Source organism: Labeo rohita, chromosome 18 (genome assembly GCF_022985175.1).
Source record: "Labeo rohita strain BAU-BD-2019 chromosome 18, IGBB_LRoh.1.0, whole genome shotgun sequence".
In the NCBI taxonomy this organism is placed as follows: domain Eukaryota; kingdom Metazoa; phylum Chordata; class Actinopteri; order Cypriniformes; family Cyprinidae; genus Labeo; species Labeo rohita.
In genome coordinates, this window is record NC_066886.1 from 13,889,053 (window position 1) to 13,912,295 (window position 23,243).

The following is a 23,243-nucleotide window of genomic DNA, read 5'->3' on the forward strand; positions in this document are numbered from 1 at the left end:
GATGTGCTACATTCCAAGTCTTTTGTTATGCTGGTGTGTAATGAAAGTTTTGCTATGCAAAGTGACACAAATACCCATGTAGTGAATTCCTTGTTCTTTTGTTATCTAACAATACATTTCATTATTTCTATTGATGAGTTTAGTAGTGCCTTGGTCGATACTCTAGTGACCTTAAAGAGTAGTACTGAATTTATTGCTAATATGAAGCAACTTTTAGTGGGAAAAAGTTCTTATGCTCAGCAAGACTACATTTATTTGATAAAAAATACAGTCTTGTGAAATACACTACCGGTCAAAAGTTTTTGAACGGTAAGATTTTTAATGTTTTTTAAAGAATCTCACCAAGCTTGCATTGACACTGCCCTCCAAAAGTTTGGAAATGCCCTAAAAAAGTGGAGTTTTGGACAATACTGGCATGAATCCTTTTTAATTTGTGATAATTTTGCACTGATAAGGGACAACACAAACTACAAAAACATATTTTATTACATAAACAGTTTATACATAGAAAAACTTAAATTTTCGATTCATCAAAATATCCACCATTAGCAGCTATTACAGCTCTGCATAATCTGGGCCTAAATTCATTATTATCTGGGCAATCAATTGTTGAAGCTATTAAGGTGTGCTGACCCAAAAATCTTTTAAAAACCTGGGCCAAGTTTAAACCAGTAACCAGGCATCACAGCTGGCAAAGGGGCATGTCTGACTCTGACATGTACACTACCGTTCAAAAGTTTGGGGTCAGTAAGACTTGTAATAGTCTTTAAAGAAGTCTCTTATGCTCATCAAGGCTGCATTTATTTGATTAAAAATATAGAAAAAAAACAGTAATATTGCAAAATGTTTTTACAATATAAAATAATGTTTTTTATTATCTATAAACAATATAAAATAATGTTTTTTATAAATGCTGAATTTTTATCAGCTGTTACTCCAGTCTTAAGTGTCACATGATCCTTCAGAAATCATTCTAATATGCAGATTTATTATTAGAATGATCAATGTTGGATAATATCAACAGTTGTGCTGCCAAATATTTTTTGGAACCTGTGATTTTTTTTTTTTTCAGGATTCTTTCATGAATAAGTTTAAAAAGTACAGTGTTTATTCAAAATATAAATATTTTATAACAATGTAAATTATTTATTATGAACTTTTAATAAACTTTTAATTATTAACTTAATACATCCTTGGTGAATAAAAGTATTAATTTCTTAAAAAAAAAAAAAAAAAAAAAAAAAAAAGAAACAATAAAAATGTACTGACCCCAAACTTTTGAACGGTAGTGTATATATTGCCATTATTATGTAATCAAAATGAAAATTATTATTGCTGATCTTCAATGATAATGTCAAGTTGCTTCAAAGTATCTGCACCAAAAAATGATAAGGATTTATGCTGATATCATCCAAAACCACACTTTGTCAGGGGTGTTTCCAAACTTTTGGAGGGCAGTGTATTTGATCCAAAGTACAGCAAAAACACTTTGACTTTGAAACGTTTTTACTATTTAAAATAACTGTTTTCTATTTAAATATATTTTAAAACTATTTATTGTTGTGATTTCAAAGCTAAACTTTTAGCATCATTACTCCAGTCACATGATCTTTCAGAAATCATTCTAATATTCTGATTTGCTGCTCAGAAAATCATTTATTATTATTAGAAATGTTGAAAACAGCAGTAGAATTTTTTCAGGTTTCTTTGATGCATAGAAAGATCAGAAGAACAGTATTTATCTGAAATAGAATTCTTGTGTAATATTACAGATATCTTTATTATCACTTTTGAGCAATTTAAAGCATCTTTAAGCAAATCAGCATATTAGAATGATTTCTGAAGGATCATGTGATACTAAAGACTGGAGTAATGATGCTGAAAATTTAGTTTTGATCACAGGAATAAATTACTTTTTAAAATATATTCAAACAGAATGCAGTTATTTTAAATAGTAAAAATATTTCACAATATTACTGCTTTCGCTGTATTTTGGATCAAATAAATACAGGCTTGGTGAGCAGAAGAGACTTAAAAAAAAAAAAAACATTAAAAATCTTTTGCCTGCTAGTGTATATTACATTATTATACTATAATATATTACTTTTTTATTTTTCAAAATCATTCTGATATTCTGGTATTCTTAGTAAAATTTCTTATTCTTACCAATGTTGAAAACTGTTATGATGCTTAAATTTTTTATGCAAACCATGATACATATTTTTCAGGATTCTTGGAATAGAAAGTTCAAAAGAACATCATTTATTATCTTTTTTTAACATTATAAAGGTCTTCACTATAATATTTAAACAACTGAATGCTTTCTTAGTAAATGAATTTCCTATTAAGTTCTTTCAATGTCATAAATCTTAACTGACCCCTATATTTGTTGACTTATTTATTTATGAATGTATTTACTTATTTTCCATATTTGGAGCTTGTCACCATCAGTCCCCATTGACTTGGAAATGCATGGAAAACTACAATATATTCTCTTTTTGTGTATAGAAGAAAGAAAGGTCTGAACCAACATGACAGTGAGTAAAAGATGATAATGTTCATTTTTGGGTTCTATAATTTGGGTTCTAATATTCCAAGCTTGCCTACATGTGTTTAAAATTAAACAGTAAAATGAAGTTCCTATGTGCACTTCCTCCATGAGGTGATGAGGAAATACAGATTCCTCCAAGTTCCTTTGCTATTCATGAGATCACGCTGACATAGAAACACCCTCTTCTCATCTCATATGCTCTTTTGTAACCATGCTAGTGATGATGCTTCCACTGCTAAATGCTGTACAATGTGTTGAATGGAAAGAATGATAAACAGCTCTTCCCAGCACCGTCGCTGACTATAGAGGAACTACACGAACAACGTGCATTCTCTTCATAATCCGCATGTCAACAGCTGGCGGGTCGAGCAACCATTCTTTTTTTATTTTGCAGCGCACACCCTTATATTTACCACATTTCTGTGCATGTTTTTGCTTTTTAACATAATGCATATTTCTCTGAGAATACAGAATGCCTTTCTGTCATCGATTTTTCAGTGTGTCTCACAAATAGCCCTATATATAAGATAAAAACAACTTGTCATCCAGGGAGTGGTGCGTAAAGGCCACTATCAGAACCCAGTCTAACATTAGCCACAACCAGTTTAGCAAGTATGCAGTTAAAAATGGGAGCAATGTCATCTCAGTCACGGAATCTCCCCTGTGTTTCTCTCGCACTCTGTTCTTCACTACGCAGCACCTTTCATTTGTATGGTTGTCATGGTGATTGGCCGTGTGATAGTGCACCTGTGGAGCAGAACGGTCAGTCCAACTCAGACCTGCCTTTGTTCTTTCATTTGCTCTTTGATTGTCTTGGCAATACACTGGGCTATTGACCTGTCGACCAACAGCCAAGCTGATGCGTACTGAAAAAACAAATGCAAATATTGGAGTTATCATCTCTCATGGCTGTGGGTGCAATCCTAACAACTTCAAATGAAATTTAGATTTGGTTTTTAAAGTTATAGTTCAGCCAAAATGAAAGCTTTGACTACTCTTTTCCTTTTCCTCATATTGTTTCTTTCTTCTGTGGAAAACAACAGGGGATTTTTTGAAGAATACCCTGGATGTGCTTTTCAATATAATGAAAGAGAATAGGGAATGGGACTGTCAAGCTCCAAAAGAGACAAAAAAAAAAAAAAAAATCCTAAAAATGGTCTTTATCACTTGCGTGCTATATTCCAAGTCTTCTGAAGCTATATGGTAGCTTTGCAGGAGAAACCAACCAAAATACCTATCAGTTCTGCTTGGTATGTTTATGAGAGTTCATAAGAGAAGAACCAAATCAGTGACAAATCTTTTTTTTTTTATTCAAAACTTTTAATGAAATTTGGCACCTACAGCACAAAACTGGCTGATGAATGATTATTTTACAAATCGGACAGATTTAGTTCAACAAGGTACGTGTTTTTTTTTTTTTTTTTTTTTTTTAAGTTTTTATAAGAAGTCTCAAACTCAAAAGGCTGCATTTCTTTGATCAAAAATACAGTAAAAAGTAATACTGTTAAAATAAAATTAGTTTTCTATTTGAATATATTTTAAAATGTAATTTATTCTTGTGATGACAGAGCTGAGTTTTTACTTTTTAAAAATGTTTTGATGAATAAATCAAAGTTTAAAAACAACATTTTAAATATTTTTTGTAACAATATAAAAGACTTTACTGCCACTTTTGATCAATATTATGGAAGCCAATTTTTTTTTTTTTACCACTGAATAAAGAATAAAAAAAAACGTATTGCGACTGTATCTCACAAATCTTTTGCTCAGAATTGCAAGATACAAAGTCAGAACTCTGACTTTTTTCTGAGAATTGTGTGATATAAACTCATAAAGTGCAAAAAAAGTCAGAATTGCGTTATATATAAACTCCCAATTACAAGAAAAATGTCAGAAATGTGAGATATGTAATTCTGACTTTTTTCTTAGAATTGCGTGATATTAACTCGCAATTGCGAGAAAAGAAATGTGAGATATAAACTTGTAATTCTTACTTTTTTCTCAGAATTGTGTGATATAAACTCACAATTGCAAGAAAAAACTCAGAAATGCGAGATATAAACTTATTTCGACTTTTTCCTCAGAATTGCGTGATATAAACTTGCAGTTGAGTTTCTTGCAATTCTGAATTTTTTCTTAAAATTGTGTGATATAAACTCACAATTCTGAGGTAAATAAATTCCAAATTGTGAGAAATAAACGTATAATTTAGAATTTTTCTTAGAATTGCGGGATACAGCTCGCAATTTTGAGAAAAAAGTCAGAAGTGTGACTTTTTTTTCTCAGAATTGGAAGTTTGTATCTCAGTATTTTTCTTGCAATTGCAAGTTTAATTGCAAATATAAACTTGTAATTCTGACTTTTTTCTCAGAGTTGCAAGATTTAAACTCAATTCTAAGGGAAAAAGTCAGAATTGTGAGATATAAACGTGTTATTTTGACTTTTTTCTTAGAATTGCATGATATAAACTCAGAATTGAGTTTTTCTCAGAATTGGGAAATATAAACTTGCAATTGCTAGTTATAATGTCCAGTTTTGAGGTGGAAAAAAAGACTGATACAGGTTTTTTTTATTTTTAATTCAGTGGCAGAAACGGACTTCCCTAATATATTGCATCCCTGCTGAAAAGAAGTACTAAAAAATAAATAAATAAACTTTTTTTTTTTAAATCAGTGACATCAATGGTGCACTGATCATTTTGAAAAACATAAGACTGTCAATAACGATTACATTTTCTTTCTGGTTTTTTTTTTTCTCCACATACAGCTATTCTATCTTCAGAAGACTTGTAATATAGCACACAATTCATATGGTTTACTTTCACGGTGCTATTTTGACCTTTTCACAGCTTGACAGCTGTGGTCACTGTGAACTGTCCTTGAACAGAAAGAGCTTCAAACTTTCTCCTTTGTTTTTCTTGGAAAAAACAGCAGCATACAGGTTTGGAACGACATGAGGATGAAAAAATAAAGACAGAACTTTCACTCTTGTGAACTTCCTTTAAATGTCCTTACAACAGGAAACAAAGACAATGTGATAAGAATGAAACTGTTAAAAATACAAACCATGTTACAGTAGCTTTCTTTCCACTAAATCTTTCCCTTTTCTTTCTTTAATCTGTCCTTCATGCACTTTTTCAAGCAGCACAGTGCAAATGGATTATTTTTGACGGTAACTGTAGGGATGATGTTTCCATATCATCCAAGATGTCAAAACAAAAACAGCATGGAAGGCGCATGTTACATCGACATGCCATCCAGATAACCCTGTGTACTATACATAGCATACTCATTAAGCATAGACAAGTGCAGGCATGAACACACACACATACATACAGACACACACACAGAGGAGCCCTAGGGTGCAGAACAGCTGCTGAATCCTCAGATCATTGTGCACAGAATGGGCATGTGGGGAATATCCTTCCCATTCTTCCACTTCCTGCTAAAACCAGCAATACAGCCAATGGGATTTACACCTGCCTGCCACATATGATCTTCATCACTTATTAGCTGAGGACGCAACACAACAAGATGGCTGAAAAACGGGGGATAGTGAAAGTTATTTTGCTTCTAGGGGGTTTCTGCTCATAGACAGTATCAGTTACTAATAAGACACAGGGTTTCTCTTGAATTCAATATAGTCGCACACAAACACACGGCCTCCTCTGTGCACTCTCGAGGCATGACAGCCACATAAAAAAACATCTCTAGGCTCAGGGGTCTCTCTTGAAGTGCCTGTCTTCTTATTAGCCATGTGTTCTCAGTGTGGAGAGAAAACCTAGAGAGCTACGATAGTTGAAAAAAAGCCCAGTGGCTTTGTTACACTTCTGTTCTTCATCTTTTCATTGAGATTTCTCTTGCTGTGCGAAGGGTGCCACGTCTTTGAAGGGCCTGTATGGCATCTTCAGAGACACTGTGAAAGCGAAAATAAAATAAAATAAAATAAAATTAAATAAAATAAAATAAAATAAAATTAAATTAAATAAAATTAAATAAAATTAAATAAAATTAAATAAAATTAAATAAAATTAAATAAAATTAAATTAAATTAAATTAACACTAAGTTTCAACTGATTTCAAAAAACATTTAAAAAAATTATATGTGACCCTGGACCACAAAACTTAAGTAGCATGGGTATATTTGTAGCAAAAGCCAAAAATACACTGTATAGGTCAAAATTATTGATTTTATACCAAAAAATCTTTAGGATATTAAGTAAAGATCATGTTCCATGAAAACATTTTGTAAACTTTTGATTAGTAATAAGCATTGCTAAGAACTTCATTTGGACGACTTTAAAAGGTGATATTTAGATTCTTTGCACCCTCAGGTTCCAGATTTTCAAATAGTTGTACCTCGGCCAACTACTGTCCTATCCTAACAAACCATACATCAATAGAAACGTATTTATTCAGCTTTCAGGTGATGTATAAATCTCATATTCAAAGGTCATATATTCCAGAAAATATAGTATATAAAACTGTGTGGCTATAAATTGTACTTTTGGCAAATGTTTTTTAACCAAAATAGCTTAAAAAGTACATTTCAGTTTGTATGTGTCCTGGAAATCGAACCCACAACCATGATGTAGCCAACATCATGCTTTAATGTCAATACTGGAAGAGTTAAAAAAAAAACACGAACACAAGAAATAAACATTTACAGGCCATCTCACTTCAAATAAATAAAGAAATATGCAAATGTAGCATGACATTGTTTATAACAATAATAAACCGTCTAATCCACTAACCTACTTGCTTTTTTGTGTATACGTGCCTTGCAAACAACAGAGGAATGTGTCTGTCTTTGTTCATTTCATTCACCCATCATACCCGTGATCACATGCTTCATCGCTCATGGATTGAGATAAACACTTCCTTCAAGCTGCTCAATGAACCTCGGTAAGGTATTAGAACAATTTTATATCAAGAATGATGGTGCGGCTCGTATTAAACGATGACAGATTTATAGCAGGGGAGATTATTCCTCCTCTGAATCTAAAATAGAGAAATCACAATAAAAATTATGCCCCAAAAGTTGCATGGCTGTGTGTAACTGGTCCCCATCTGCTCAGGGAACACCATTATCTGCTGGGATGAATGAGTGGATGGCCACTCAGTGGGATGAGCTCATGCTAAAAGCCAGATCAATCTCTGTCTCGGTCTAAAAGCCCCAGTCAGAGATATGTGGATGGGGTCGAGATCTGATTAGGGACCTCTGATAATCCCACAAGCTCATGGATACATCACATCCTCGTGTCAATCAATCTATTCACGGCGAGTCTGTTACATTTATGGTTAGCAGAAAACCTGAAAAACATCTGTGTTTGTTCTCGGTTTCTGTGTATATATGTAGTGATTGTGTTACTCGGATTATAATAACATTCACGAGACAACCCAAATGCGATTCAAACTCATAGTTCATTTGTCTGAAGTTCAAATAATAATGTTAGACATCTGTCAGATTGTCTCATATGAATAGGATAGTTCACTCAAAAATGAAAATCACCTATCTATTTATTCCAAATCCGTAAGAAAAATGCTATAGTAAAATCCTGTAAATTGGTTATCTGTAAGTTATTGTACCATATAGAGTGAAAAATTGCAGAATAAATAGCTGAACATCATATTAATTGTTATTTTACTGTAAAGTACTATCAAATATGGTGTTTTTTTACAAGTAAAAATTATGAATTACAGTACAATTTCAGGTGAAAAACTGTAAAAGGACATTCCTACAGGTTCTACAAATGACATATCTCATATTCTGTCTGATCCGATCTCTTATTTATTTTTTTTTATGTATGATCCTGTGCTCTATCTATATGTCTATTAGGGTCGACCGATTATCGGCACCTATATTAGGCATTTTTATTGGTATCTGTCATTCCCAAAACCGATTTGTTAATAAAATTTAAAACGATTTAAAGAAAATTTTTGTTAGAGCCATTGTTATACTTAATTTTGACATTAATTTTCATAACTCTACGTCAGACATATATATTGGTTGAAAATATCAGTTATCTGTCTATTTGAACACATATCGTTGACCCCTATATGTCTATATTGTTTTTTAACAATGTAAATGTCTTTACTGTGACTTTTGATCAATATATTGCATTCTTGCTGAATAAAAGTCTTTTGTACAGTAGTGCATATCAGTGAATAACTTACATATCTAACAAATCACATATTTGGAACTTTCATTTGGGCGAACTTCCTTTAAAAGTTCTTACAAAAGGAAACAGACAATTTGATAAGCACAATTTTTTCTTTGTTTGTCAGTACACTGTAAATAGTTTTAAAAATAGCAATTTTTACAGTAAAAACCTGTTTGTTTACCTGTAAGTATTGTAACTGTAAATGACTGAAATCACATATTCTGTCTGATGGTGTTTTAATTTATTTATGTATGATCCTGTGCTCTATCTATATATGTCTATAATCAGCCTGGCCAATTATTGGTGTCAATATTAAACATTTTTATTGCTATCTGTCATTTTCAAAACCGATTTAGCGATAAAATAGTTTAAAAGCATTTAAAGAAAGTTCTTGTAAGAGTCCTTGTTGTTTTTAATGTTGACAATAATTTTCATTTTTACAGCATATCGAAAATATCAGTTTTCGGTCTACTTGATCTGTAATAGTCAGTATTAGCATCGGCCCTGAAAAAAACATATCGGTCGATCCCTATATGTCTGTATTATTTTTTAACAATGTAAATGTCTGTACTATGACTTTTGATCAATATACTGCATCCTTGCTGAATAAAAGACTTTTGTACAGTAGAGCATATCAGTGAATAACTTACATTTTTGCCTTGCAAAGCTTATCTAACAAATCAAATGTCTGGAACGACATGAGGGTTAGAAAAGAAATGACAGAACCTTCATCTGGGTGAACTTCCTTTAAAAGTTCTTACAAAAGAAAAAAAAAGACAATGTGATAGGTAAGAAACACATTACAGTATCTTTATTTCGACTCATCTTTCTTCATGCTTTTCATTATTTCTTTGTCGGTACACTGTAAATAGGAAGTAGGAATTTTTACAGTATAAACCTGTTTATTTTTTTACCTTTAAGTATTGTAATTGTAAATGGTTGAACATCACAATAAATTGTAATTTTACTGTAAAGTACTATCAAATATTGTGGTTTTTTTACAAGTAAAAACTATGAATTACAGTACAATTTCAGGTGAAAAACTGTAAAAGGACATTCCCACAAGTTCTACAAGTGACAAATCACATATTCTGTCTGATAGTGTTTTATTTTATTTATGTATGATCCTGTGCTCTATCTATATATGTCTATAATGGTCGACCGATTATCAGCCTGGCCGATTATTTTTATCGGTATCTGTCCATTTAAAAACCGATTTGGCGATAAAATAATTTAAAAGCACTTAAAGAAAGTTTTTGTCCTTGTTCTTAATTTTGACATTAATTTTCATTTTGACACCAGACATGCATGTCTGTATTGTTTTTTAACAATGTAAATGTCTTTACTGTGACTTTTGATCAACATACTGCATCCTTGCTGAGTAAAGGACTTTTGTACAATAGAGCATATCAGTGAATAACTTACATTTTTGCCTTGCAAAGCTTATCTAACAAACCAAATGTCTGGAATGACATGAGGGTTAGAAAAGAAACGACAGAACTTTCATTTGGGTGAACTTCCTTTAAAAGTTCTTACAAAAGGAAACAAAGACAACGTGATAAGAAACACATTACAGTATCTTTATTTCGACTTCGTCTTATCTTTCTTGATACTTTTTTTTTTTTCTTTGTTTGTCAGTACACCGTAAATAGTTTGTAATTTTTACAGTAAAAACCTCTTTATTGTTTACCTGTAAGTAGTGTAATTGTAAATGGCTAAATATCACAATAAATAGAAATTTTACTGTCAAATTGTTGTTGTTTTTTTTTTTTTACAACACTGAGGTGCTTTATTTTATTTTTTATGTATGATCCTGTGCTCTATCTATATACGTCTATAGGTCAACCGATTATCGGCCTGGCCAATTATCGGTGTCGATATTAAGCATTTTCATTGGTATCTGTCATTTTCAAAACCAATCTGGCGATAAAATAATGTAAAAGCATTTAAAGAAAGTTTTTGAGAGTCTTTGTTGTTCCTAATTTTGACATTAATTTTTATTTTTACACCAGATATATCGGTTCAAAATATCGGTTATCGGTCTACGTGATCTGTAGTAATCAGTCGACCCCAATATGTCTATACTGTTTTTTTAACAATGTAAATGTCTTTACTGTGGTACTTTTGATCAATAAATTGCATCTTTGCTGAATAAAAGATTTTTGAACAGTAGTGCATATCAGTGAACAACTTAAATTTTTGCCTTGCAAAGCCTATCTCACAAATCACATGTTTGGAATGACATGAGGGTGAGAAAATAATGACAGAATGAACTTCCTTTAAAGGTTCTTACAGAAGAAAACAAAGACAATGTGATAAGAATAAAACATGGTGCAATATCTTTCTTTTGCCTTACTTTTCTTTCTTTGTTTGTCAGCACACTGTAAATATTGTTTGTAATTTTTACAGTTAACCTGTTTATTGTTTACCTCTAAGTGTTATAATTGTAAATGGCTGAACATCACAAGTAGTGTACATTTAAGTATATTAATATTATGTCACCAGCTGAAAAACATGAAACATAGTTTTTACAGTGAATTTCTGCCAACCACAGCTGTTTAAGCATGTTAAAGATTTTGTCAAAGTACAAAAATGAAATTAAAAAAGGGGGCACAATAAAAAGTATTCCATATGACATATGAACTGCTTCGGTCAAACAGAAAAAAATGTTAACTAATTCAAATTTGGTCACATGAACCTTTTATATCAAACCTGGTACTTGCATGTTGTGTTTTTTTGTCATTTACGACATTTATTCATGATTCAAATTAAGAGAATTTACATTTTAGGTGAACTTTTCCATATACATCATAAACCCAGCTGTTTATATTAGCAGATATCCATATTAAATGCTCATCAGCACAGCAGCTCTTCAGGCGGGCGGTGTTTTCGGTTCAAATGCGCAGGCATCATCATACTGACGCATTTAAAACCACATTCCTAAAAACGTGTCCTGCCAGTTGTTAGTTCCTGTTCTTTTTTTTACATTAGTGACATAAACATATCAACTATCAGACATCATGCATAAACGTTTACCTACAATAAAGACCTAATATACCTCAAATGAACTACACAATCAAATCATGTCAGTATCCCACAGTCTCTTGATTAAACTCACGTTATAAGAGAAGTTAATGTGAAGCACCAGGCTGTAAAATGAACCGGTGTTATCTATTAACACTGATCAGAGGGAAGGAACGTAACGTAAGCATTTGTCACCCAGATGCTTTTATCATGATCTGAGGAGGGTGAGAGCTACAGATAAGCAGGTACATTACTAAAGACTGGAAAATGTGTACGTGAAGAAGTTAATGCGAGCTTAATGATCAAAACAATGAACAACAGCATTAAAATCCAAGCTACATTAATGCTAGATGCAAAACCCAGACTTTTAACACCGTCCCTCCATTCTCTGTGTCGAAATAACCAGTCAACAACAACAGAAAAAAAGCTATTACAGCAGAAAAATGACATTTCTCCCACGGAGCAGATGAAGCTGTAATCGCCCACTGACAGCCCCCCCAAAACTCTGCCCGGCTGCCACAGCGATAAGCCCTCTCTGGAAACGTGGCTTTCCTCCCCCTTCAAACGGGGCTTGATTAAACAGATCCTTACTGAAAGACCAGCTACCAGAAATCTGCAGCAAGGTTCTTGAGTACCGGGAAGGGAGCTGGTACAAGGACAAGGGGGGGCTAATCTAAAGCGCCTTACTCTTAAAATAGAAAAATAGGCATTTACTAATACTCTTAGCTGCAAACAGTTAGCATTTCAACACCAACAAGAACTGTGTGGACAACACTTCTCATTTTAAACAAGATGTGAACTGTTGCAGCGGCAGGTACTTCCCTGAGCATGCTATTTTTGTATAAATAACACTGTTTCAACCTAAAAGTAAAAAATCTGTCATTGTTTTCTCACCCTCGTGTCCTAAATATACAGCTATTTTGTCTGTGAAGCACAAAATGAGAATTTAAGAAGCTTTACGCAGTTCTTTTTCCATACAATGTCAGTTTATAATACTAAAAAACTATATGGTAAACATAGTCCATTATTTTCAAAATGTTTTAAAGTCATATGAAAGCTTTGTGTGAGATTGTTCTAAAATCTAAATTGTTATTTATTGATAATGTTTGCTTAAAATGCGTTTATAGTCGCAATATACACTGTAAAAAAAGCCAAAAACAAACAAAAAAAAAACCCCACACAATTTGTTGAGTCAACAAATAATTTGTTACCCTGTTGCCTTAAAATTTTAAGTTTAGTTAACTTGAAATGTTAAGTTAAGTGACAACTTAGATATTTGAGTTGGCTAAACAAAAAATTTGGTTTGTTAAACTTAAAAGCTGGGTTTCTTACCCAGCTGCCTTAAAATTTTAAGTTGAATCAACTCAAATATCTAAGTTGTCACTTAGTACAACTTAATATTTAAAACTGACTAAACTTTTTTGAGTGGAATGAACTTAAAATGTTAAGGCACCAGGGTAACAAATTTTAAGTTGACTCGACAAACAGCTTTTTAAAAGTGTAACAGAAGTGGTGACAGATCTTTTTTTTTTTATATATATATATATATATTGTGATGTCTTTCTTTCTTCATTCGAAAAGAAATTAAGGTTTTTGAGGAAAACATTCCAGGATTTTTCTCTGTATAGTGGACTTCAATGGGGATCAGTGGATTGAAGGTCTAAATAGCAGTTTCAAAGCAGCTTCAAAGGGCTCTACACAATCCCAGATGAGGAATAAGGGTCTTACGCAGCAAAACAATCAGTCATTTTCTAAAAATAAAAATGTATGTACTTTTTAACCACAAATGCTCATCTTGCACTAGCACTGCGGTGCACGTCTACAACTTTGCACATTACGTAATCACGTTGGGAAGTTCTTCATCTGTGTACTTCAGTTCAGAAAAGTAAGGGCGAAAAACTCTTTGTTTGACTTTCTTTGCACATTCGCTTGTAAATAATGAGTTGGTACTACGTCACACATGACATTTCCAACGTGACTACATAATGTTTGAAATTGAGCTACTGAAAGAGAAGCATTTGTGGTTAAAAAGTATATAAATTGTCACTCATCGCTTCGCTAGATATTGTTTCGCTCGTGTTTCTCAGCTGGGATCATGTAGAGCCCGGTAAAGCTGCATTGAAACTGCAATTTGGGCCTTTTTAACCCATTGATCTCCATTGAACTCCACTATATGGAGAAAATCCTGGAATGTTTTCCTCAGAAACCTTAATTTCTTTTCAACAAAAGAAAGATATGAACATCTTGGATGACATGGGGGTGAATAAATTGTCAGGAAATTTTTATTATGGAAATGAAATAACCCTTTAACTCAAAAATGCATTAATTGGATGAACATGGACAAACTGCCTTTCCTGTCCTCAGTCACACAGGATGCAGTGCTCAATTGTAGGCCACTTTTTTACACTGTGCAAGCTGATATTTCTGAACCGTTTCCAGGGCAGGGAGTCTAATCTTTACACGGCCTTGTAGTACTATAATGGACTTTCTGGCTCTGAGCGATGACTGGCTCCGACAGATATATCTACTCTTCAATGGTAGTGCCAGTGTTCATGGTTTTTCAATGTGTCTTTTAAGGCCACGTTCACACAGCAGCAGAATACAGTTGTCAGTCCTGTATTTGAGTTCTTAATACGGTTACAGTACGTTCACACACAGGCCACGTTCACACAGCAGCAGAAAACAGCTGTCAATACCGTATTTGAGTCCTTAATACAGTTACGTTCACACACAGTACAGTTAATTACGGGTGTGACAACCGTAATCTATAATCGAACTCACACCCGTAAACAGCTAGTTCACAAATGTGACGTCATTCAGCGTGAGAGAGCCCTCTGCCGCACAAACGCGCGTCTACCGTTTGCTGTGTGCTTTAATGTGTGGTTTCGGTAACTTACAGTGACGGTGAAACGAGCTGCATGTCATCTAAAGTTTTACATCCAGTCACATCCGGAGCCGCTCCCGTCAGTTTTGCATTCTATGCATAGCTCAAATGTTCCGCTCTTCACCCAAATATAAAAGCAGCTGTCGGTTAATGAAGGTTTGATAAATGAACTCTCGTCTTGATTGGACTCTCCTTGTGTCAGAAAGTGATAAAACTTTGTTTTATGGACGTCGCCATCTGTGATATTACTTTGGTCACAGCTGCTATGACTCCTGTTGCACATTCATACAGACAGTATTCGAGACGCTTCTGTAAGCTGCTGTGTGAACGGGGCATTTCGAGACTGTAAGTAAATGCGGTTGTCAATCCCTAAAACGGAGGGTGTGAACGTAGCCTCTGTCACTTCACTTGGCGACCATCCTGGTAACACCACTGAGTATCTATTTTCTATATACGCTGCTGTTCAAAAGTTCGGAAACAGTAAGACTTAAGAACTTTAACTTTAGCAAGGATGTATAAAACTACAAGTGTCAGTCAAGGCATGTTAAAGGAAAAGAAAAAAAAAAAAAAAAAAAAAAAAAAAAAAAAAAAAAAAATCACAAAAATATTAGGCAGCACAACAGTTTTGAACATTGATAATAAATATTTCATGCGCATCAAATCAGCATATTAGAATGATTTTGAAGGATTGTGTGACACTGAAGACTGGAGTAATGGCTGCTGAAAATACAGCTTTGCCATCACAGGAATAAATTACATATATATATATATATATATATATGTATAGAAAAAAATTAATAGGTGGGTGGCTGTTTTCATTGTTGATGCATTAGGTTTCACACATCAATTAAGACAATAATCTCTAAGGTGGCAATAAAAATCTGCAAATATTTGGTTGGCTGTTATGTCACCTTTAGTCATTTGTTCTCATATGCAGGGAAATTACATCATGCATACACAATCCCATACGTGTATATAGTAAACAAGCACTATTAGTGTAATTATCAACAATTAGCAATAAATAGTAACAATTAAGACTGATTCATCACGTCAGGGTGTGGATGAAGGTACGTCGGTTTAAAACTAAATAAGTATCGAGTTTCTCATTACAGAATTACTACGAACACATAATGAGGTCCATCTGTTATGCAAAATGTGATTACATAATACAGGACTATTATTGCTGTCTCTTTTCCTCACAAATCACGTCCATAAGAGGTTGCAGAAGCTAAAGTGGCGGAAACCACTGCAGGATGTAAGCATCTTATCGTTTCTTTCCACATTTTCTTTCTCTCTAATGTCTCAAGAGGTAACCCTTCACACAAACACACACACTATGTTTTAAGTATTTTAGATTCACGTATCACATCCTACCACGTTTACATCCCTGTAATTCCAGAAATGTCCTTTAAAATCTGTTCAGAAAATGCTGAGATTCTATCCGGCCCTTTTTATCATCACTAGCTAGTTGAAACTCCATATAGTACAATTTACACATCAATAACAAGCAATTAATCTGATTTAATCCCTTGGCTAAATATGAAAGTTCCCTTTTAGACTTTTTTAAAACTCTAAACAATGCTGCTCAGTTCCTTTCACAGTGGATTAGAAAGGGTGGCGTAAACAAACAGAACAATGAAATAAAGGAAGAATGATTTGACAATGAGAAAAACATTCCTAATAGCATTAGCGAAACATTTCCTCAGTGCTGCGGTTCAGATTTAATAAAACTCATTGAGAGTGACAAGGCATTAGGAGTGATGAAGAAACAGGAAGGAGAGCGAGAGGGTTGCGAAGATGACGGAAAGAGAATATAAGGAAGCACGTCAAGAAAGAGAGAGAGCCAGAGATGAGGGTGTGGGCTCATCACTCCTCCGCACCGCTATCAGACTCAGCACCTCGGGGCTGGCACAGTGCCACTACAGCCATGAAACCGAGATGGGCCCCGACTGGCACCATCTAACGCTGACGCCCACCCATCATAACATCTCATCATAGCCCATGACGGTCCTCATCCTTGTGCACAACATTACACTGCTGGAATGAGTTTTTATTCCCTCTGGAGTCAAATATGGATAACGGCATATGACAGCAAAAGACGATACATCATTTTAATGCCTAACTCTCTCATACACACAAACACCTACAAGCATCAGCTACGCTGCATCCGTATCCCTTTTCCATATGCGCAAAAAATGCATAACATGATTAAGCAATACCAAAATGCTACATATAATTCATCGAAATTCCCTTGTGTCCTGGTTAAGATGAATGTTAAATGTGAAGTGTGTGGTTCCTGAGCACCAAAATGCAAAAATAATGTTTCAAACACTTAAACTCTTTTAACAAAGATGCATTAAATTAAGCAAAAGGTGGCAATTATAATGTTTATAATGTTCTTCAAATAATTCTGTTGAACTTTCTGGTTCATAATAATAAGAAATGTTTCTTGAGGTATAAATTAGCATGTTAGAAAGATTTCTGAAGGATCATGTGATAATGAAGAAATGGCTGCTCTGAAATTTTAAAAATGTGATGGCACCAGCATTTCCAGCTAGCATTTAGAGTGGATTCTTAAACACCTCTGAATGGCCACTGAGTTCATGTGCACAATAGATCTGTCTGTGACTGGCTACAATGATCTTCGCTTTACACCCGTTTTCCCAAGTCCAGTTGGGTTACATTAAAACTGTTGCTGCGCAGAGCTGCATGATTTTGCAGAATTGAGAATCATTTTTTTTTGGTTTCAAATAGAGGTCACAATTCCACCATGATTCTGAACTAAGCAAAATAGCATGTCATTTACTTGAGGCTGTGACAAAATGTTAATTGCTACAGTAGATTCAAAAAGGTTTTATTAATTTGAATGATTGAATGACAATTGTTTGAATGAATGATTCAGTGACTCACTGAACTCACATAAATACTTCACTTCATTACAGAATGAATCAGCATTTTTGAACAAATCTCTTGAATGAACGATTTAATGGCTCACTCATAAATACTTCACTTGTTTCATTGCTGAATGAATCAGCATTTTTTAACAAATCTCTTGAATGCATGATTCAGCGACTCACTCAAATGCTTCACTTGTTTCATTAATGAATGAATCAGTGTTTTTGAACAAATCTTTTAAATGAACAATTCAATTACACACATTTTTAACCGTCATTTATTTGCCACCTAGTGTCGATTAACAATTACAATTGACATTGTAATTAACAACCCTTATTTGAAGCAAAAAATTGAAGTGAAAATTACATTCAATAGATGATTTCCAATACAGACTGTATTTTGATAGACATCAGTGTTTATATAATAACTATAAATCAAAACATGAAAACTACTCTCATAGTTTTTGAATGTGCCGGTTTATTAGACAAATAGTTTTCATTTAGAAATAAGACCACATGGGTGACTGAATCTAGATTGCAATGTTTTAACGATTAATTGTGCCACGGTTGTTTTTCATGTCTGCGGGTTGAAGCGACCCTGAAAACGTGAAATTTAGCCCCTGGAATGCTAATTTTAGCCAAAATAAACGTTTTTGTGTACATAATATATGCATGTGTACTGTGTATATATATACATATGTATATGTATATGTATATATATATATATATATATATATATATATATATATATATATGTATATGTATATGTACATGTATATATATATATACACAGTACAGCAATTATGCAGCAATTATATATATATATATATATATATATATACACACACACACTATATACACGGAAAGGATATATATATACTGTACATGTGTTTATTTATATATACATAATAAACATACACAGTACACAAACATATATTATGCGATTAATCGTTGCCCAGCACTAATTAAAACAGAAAACTGTTATTTTAAATTGTACATTCTAATATAAATTCTTACAGAATTGCTGTTTATACTGTATTTTTGATCAAATAAATGCGTCTTTGGTGAGCATAAGAGACTTTAAAATACGTTCTGACTCTAACTCATTCACATGTTCAAGTTCTGGAACTGGTTTATTGGTTCAGGTAGCCCCTCCCCAAACTCAAATGATTGGTTCTTCTTGTGAACGGCCACACAAACCTGATTTCAATTCCATTTGGCAGTGCTGAATCGACACACTTCACCTTTAAGCCTTAAAACAATATCAACCATTTGACCTTTATGTGATGTGACTTGCCTCTCTTTTGAATGATAATTCGGAGCAGGGGATTGGCCGAGGACAGTGCTTTGTGGAAGTTGTCATCATTGTTGATTGGAAGTAGATCTCCATGAATGTCAGCGTATCCCAGCAGCACATCCACTCCGGGGATCCGGTGAATGGTCTGCAGCAATTGGTAGAATTCCTGGAAGCCCCCGGCTCCGTTCCTCTTCAGGGCAAACCTGCGGTACTCTGCCTCAAACTGCAGGACAACCACAAACGTATTAAATGATGTCAATAAACACACATCAGGATCTTAATGCACAGCACTTAGCTTTATAGATCAATTATGACTTTAACAGATCACCACCCTGTAAGACATGCGACCGTTTTTTTGGAAATGGATCAAGATTTTCCAACTGAAACTTGGACAGTGACTTTACACACAGATGCATCTGCCGACACATCCAGTGCCAGTTCCTCGTACCAATTTCACTTGCTCCTGCAGCTGCAGAGCTGTTTGATGTGCACTTGCAGCTTGGAGGAAGCCATTAAGGTAAAAAAAGAGCAGTGAGGAACAAAGGGAGGGTCAATCTAATCAAGTGCTACAGATAAAGAGAAAGATGAGAATGGTGGCATTAAAAAGCTGAGCTTCTCCAGACCACACACACAATCTGAGCGGATGGGGAATTCATCTCAAGAGCTCAGCTGAACATATTGGACAAAATCTGTCAGATTGCTCAGTTTATGATGAGGAATTGCATCCGAGCCAATCATTTTCTCCTGCATCCATAGAGAATACCTTACATATGGAGTTGGAGAATACTAGTGGAAAAATATACAAGGTCATATTGAAGATCATTTGACTATGGAGTCATCCAGCAGGTCACATAGGATGTTCTCTGAGGACCATGTACCCATTCACAAACATCAAAGGCTTTTTCCAGTGGCAGATAACAAGAGTGAAGGGTGTTTGATCTCACAGGCAGGTTTTATGTTTTATTAGACTATATAGAAATACATGTTCAATACATGTATTGTATAAATACATAGTAAGTCTTTCACATTTTCAACATCAACACCTTTGAAATAAGTTGTCTTTGCACCAAAATGAGTTACTCGGTTTAAAAAAACAGTGCTGTTATGTGGAATCACCACAGTAACTATAGCAAAACAGATTAAAAGGCCACACCTGTCATACTTTACCAATGAAAACAAGGCTTGTTGGAGAAAAGACATCACTATGAACTGTTCAACACAAACTTCAAACTACATTCACATTACAAATGCCTTTCCAATGAGTAAGTGACAGATAATATGAGACAGGATCCCATCAAGAGCTCGAAAAGTAGAAAAGAAAACAGTTCCCTCCAATTTCCTCTCAGGAAGAAAAGAGTGTCACCAAACACACCGCACTGCCTGTTATGAAATCCAAAACCTCATGAGGAAGGATTCAGGTGATTAAATTAGCCAGTTCAGGCAAAAAATAGTAAAAAAGACGCTATATAACATCCAGGCCTGGAAATTCATTTGAATCTTCCTTCTGTTTACTGTTGTCCTCGTTCACGCACATCTATGCGATGCCCGCCCAACATTTCTCAAGAATGGAGGGATAATAAAACATATCCTGCTCTGTTTGGCAGATTGTGGTTGAGGCTTTCCAATAAGTATACTGGGCGCATTGACAACAAACAACTTCAATACACCAGACACTAACAATAAGCGGTCTGTGTCTTTAGTAATAACAGAGGCCATGAAAACGTAATAAAATATATGAAATATTTTAAACAAACATCAGTAGATGTTCGTCTGTTGATGTGTATTCAGCACCATCAAATGTAATGTACTAAAGAGTGTTTCCTTTCATAAACGAGGCTGTTTGTACACATCTGTGTGGCCTGAGATGAACCGATTTATAACCACTACATTTTAATTTAGACAATTGTTGAGTACTATTACACAACAGTGGCTGTCAACCAAAAGGCGGCAGCCTGGAAAACCTGGAAACCAGGAAAATAATGTAAATTAGTGCAATTATTTTATATATTCCATAAATAAACCTTTTCTAGTAAAGCCGAGCTTTAAGGTAGTTTTACTGGGTAGAAGTTGTGAGTTCAAATATTTAAAAAATTCCCATCCAGTAAATCACAGACAACTACAAATGTGACCCTGGAACACAAAACCAGTCATAAGTGTCAATTTTTCAAAACTGAGCTTTAAACATCATCTGAAAGCTGAATAAATAAGTTTTCCATTGATGTATGGTTTGTTAGGATAGAACAATATTTGGCCGAGATACAACTATTTCAGTATATGGAATCTGAGGGTGCAAAAAAAATCTAAATATTGAGAAAATCACCTTTAAAGTTTTCCAAATTAAGTTCTTTGCAATGCATATTACTAATCAGAAATTAAGTTTTGATATATTTACAGTAGGAAATTTACAATGTATCTTCATGGAACATAATCTTTACTTAATTTCCTAATGATTTTTGGCGTAAAAGAAAAATCTATAATTTTGACCCACACAATGTATTTTTGGCTATTGCTACAAATATACCCCAGCGACTTAAGACTGGTTTTGTGGTCCAGGGTCACAAATGTCTACTTAGAATATTGTCGTGGACGACGGTGGGCCCAAAACTCAAAAAGGTAGAGCTGTCAAACGATTAATCGCGATTAATCACATCCAAAATAAAAGTTTGTGTTTATATAAATACACACACATGCATCTATATTTAAGAAAAAAATTATATTTCTGTATATTTGCATTTATTTATAAGTTTATATATACACATAATTTTTTTTTTAAATAGATACATGCATGTGTGTGTTTTTATTCGTTATAAATATACACAGTACACATATATATACTATGTAAACACAAACTTTATTTTCGACGCGATTAATCGCGATTAATCGTTTGACAGCCGTACATGACATGAAACATCCGGAGTGGAGCTGGAGCTGGCTTAGTTATAACAGAACGAAGCTGATGCACTCCACTTACAGTTGATGATCCAGTCCAGGTTTTAGTTTGAATTGCATAGTGACACTCAAAGCTTGATGCTTTAGCGTCTTTTGGAACTATTTTCACCCGCAGATAAGACATATACTAACTAACTGGTCAATATTTGTCTGAAACATAAGATTTTTAAATATTTACGGAGCAAATCGCTGGTTCTGTAGCAGTGAACATCAACAAGGTTAATTACCTGTGGCCTCTTGCCAGGTGCATTCCAAACAAATGCACTTTTGCTCGTGTTACTGCTTATTAATACCTGCTTATTAATACCTGCTTACTTGTTGTAATGGAAGAAAAACAGTCGAATTTATCCTAGGTATGGAAACTAAACCAATGTCTTATCGAGTTTATGCAGTACTACAAGGCTTCGCTAATATGATTAATGCCTCTCAGATGCATCGTTAGGATCTGATTCTTCCCAGACTGCGGGATTCGGTTTTTCGTTATTGGTGTGTAACATGCATAATTGATCAACAGGGCCCAATCGCCTCATTGCGCACGTCTGTCTATCGGTAGGATCCTTGCTTCACACTGCACCAGAACCGCATATCACATCACACGGACCGGAGACCTGCTGTCATAATGATCCCAGGCAAACGCGCCTCGTAGTCTGACACATACAGCACCATCAGCGTTTCTCTGTATGGATGGATTAGTACACAAACCCCAGCACTGATGCGCCGGATTGAAAGCCCTCCAATTACGGGCACGCTCCCGTGGAGGGCTGCGTAAACAGCAGTGTTTACATATGCACGCTGTCTAATGCAACATTTATGGGATTCACTTACTTTGCTCTTCACCTCCACCACGCTCTCCTCGTTTTTCAACGGCGTCCTGTGATGCCGTGACATGTTTGCGGTTTATATATTCCCACGGGCAGTATCGCACGAGAGTGCCCCTAGATACAGGAGTCAGCAGCCAGAGATCGTGTGCGCAGCATGAGTGAACTGACAGTCGCGATCCGCAGTACTGCTTCACAGGCACGGACTGATTTGTTAGAGCCGTTCTCCCGGTGGTGGGCGGGGCCTGTGGTTTTCAATAACACTGACGTCAGGCGGAACGCCGCCTGAAGGCGTGGCCGTGCGTAGTATCACATGTAAGCTTAATGTTGCATGGTGCTTTGATCTCTCTGGGTGGGATATAAAAATTCCTTATGACTCAATAACCTCATTGTGTTAAAAGATATTAATATAAAAATGATATCATGATTATTAACATTTTAGAAAGGCTATTTCTATACCAGGAGAAATATTGAACACATGATTCAGTTTTGGGGCATGTTGTCCGACTATATGAGGTAAGTTTTCACAAAGAAACCTGTCGTTTAACCAGAGGCATTTTCTTTGAGGAGGCTAAAGAAGCAGTGCCTCCTCAAAATATTGGATGAGAAAAAAATTGTAGTACAAAACTAAAACAATGGTAATATTACAAAATATAACAGTGA

General features: G+C 34.5%; 1 protein-coding gene across 1 annotated transcript in view; it reads right to left on the reverse strand.

Annotated features, from left to right (window-relative positions):
* pard6a (par-6 family cell polarity regulator alpha) overlaps window positions 1-22,799 on the reverse strand; it is a 38,171-nt gene extending 15,372 nt beyond the window's left edge. The window contains exons 1-2 of the mRNA XM_051135528.1: window positions 22,588-22,799; window positions 18,814-19,036 (exon numbers count right to left, since the gene is read on the reverse strand). Coding sequence (XP_050991485.1) covers window positions 18,814-19,036; window positions 22,588-22,650 — 286 coding nt within the window. The 5' untranslated portion in view covers window positions 22,651-22,799. The remainder of the gene's footprint in view (window positions 1-18,813; window positions 19,037-22,587) is intronic.
* Window positions 22,800-23,243: the final 444 nt, after the last annotated feature.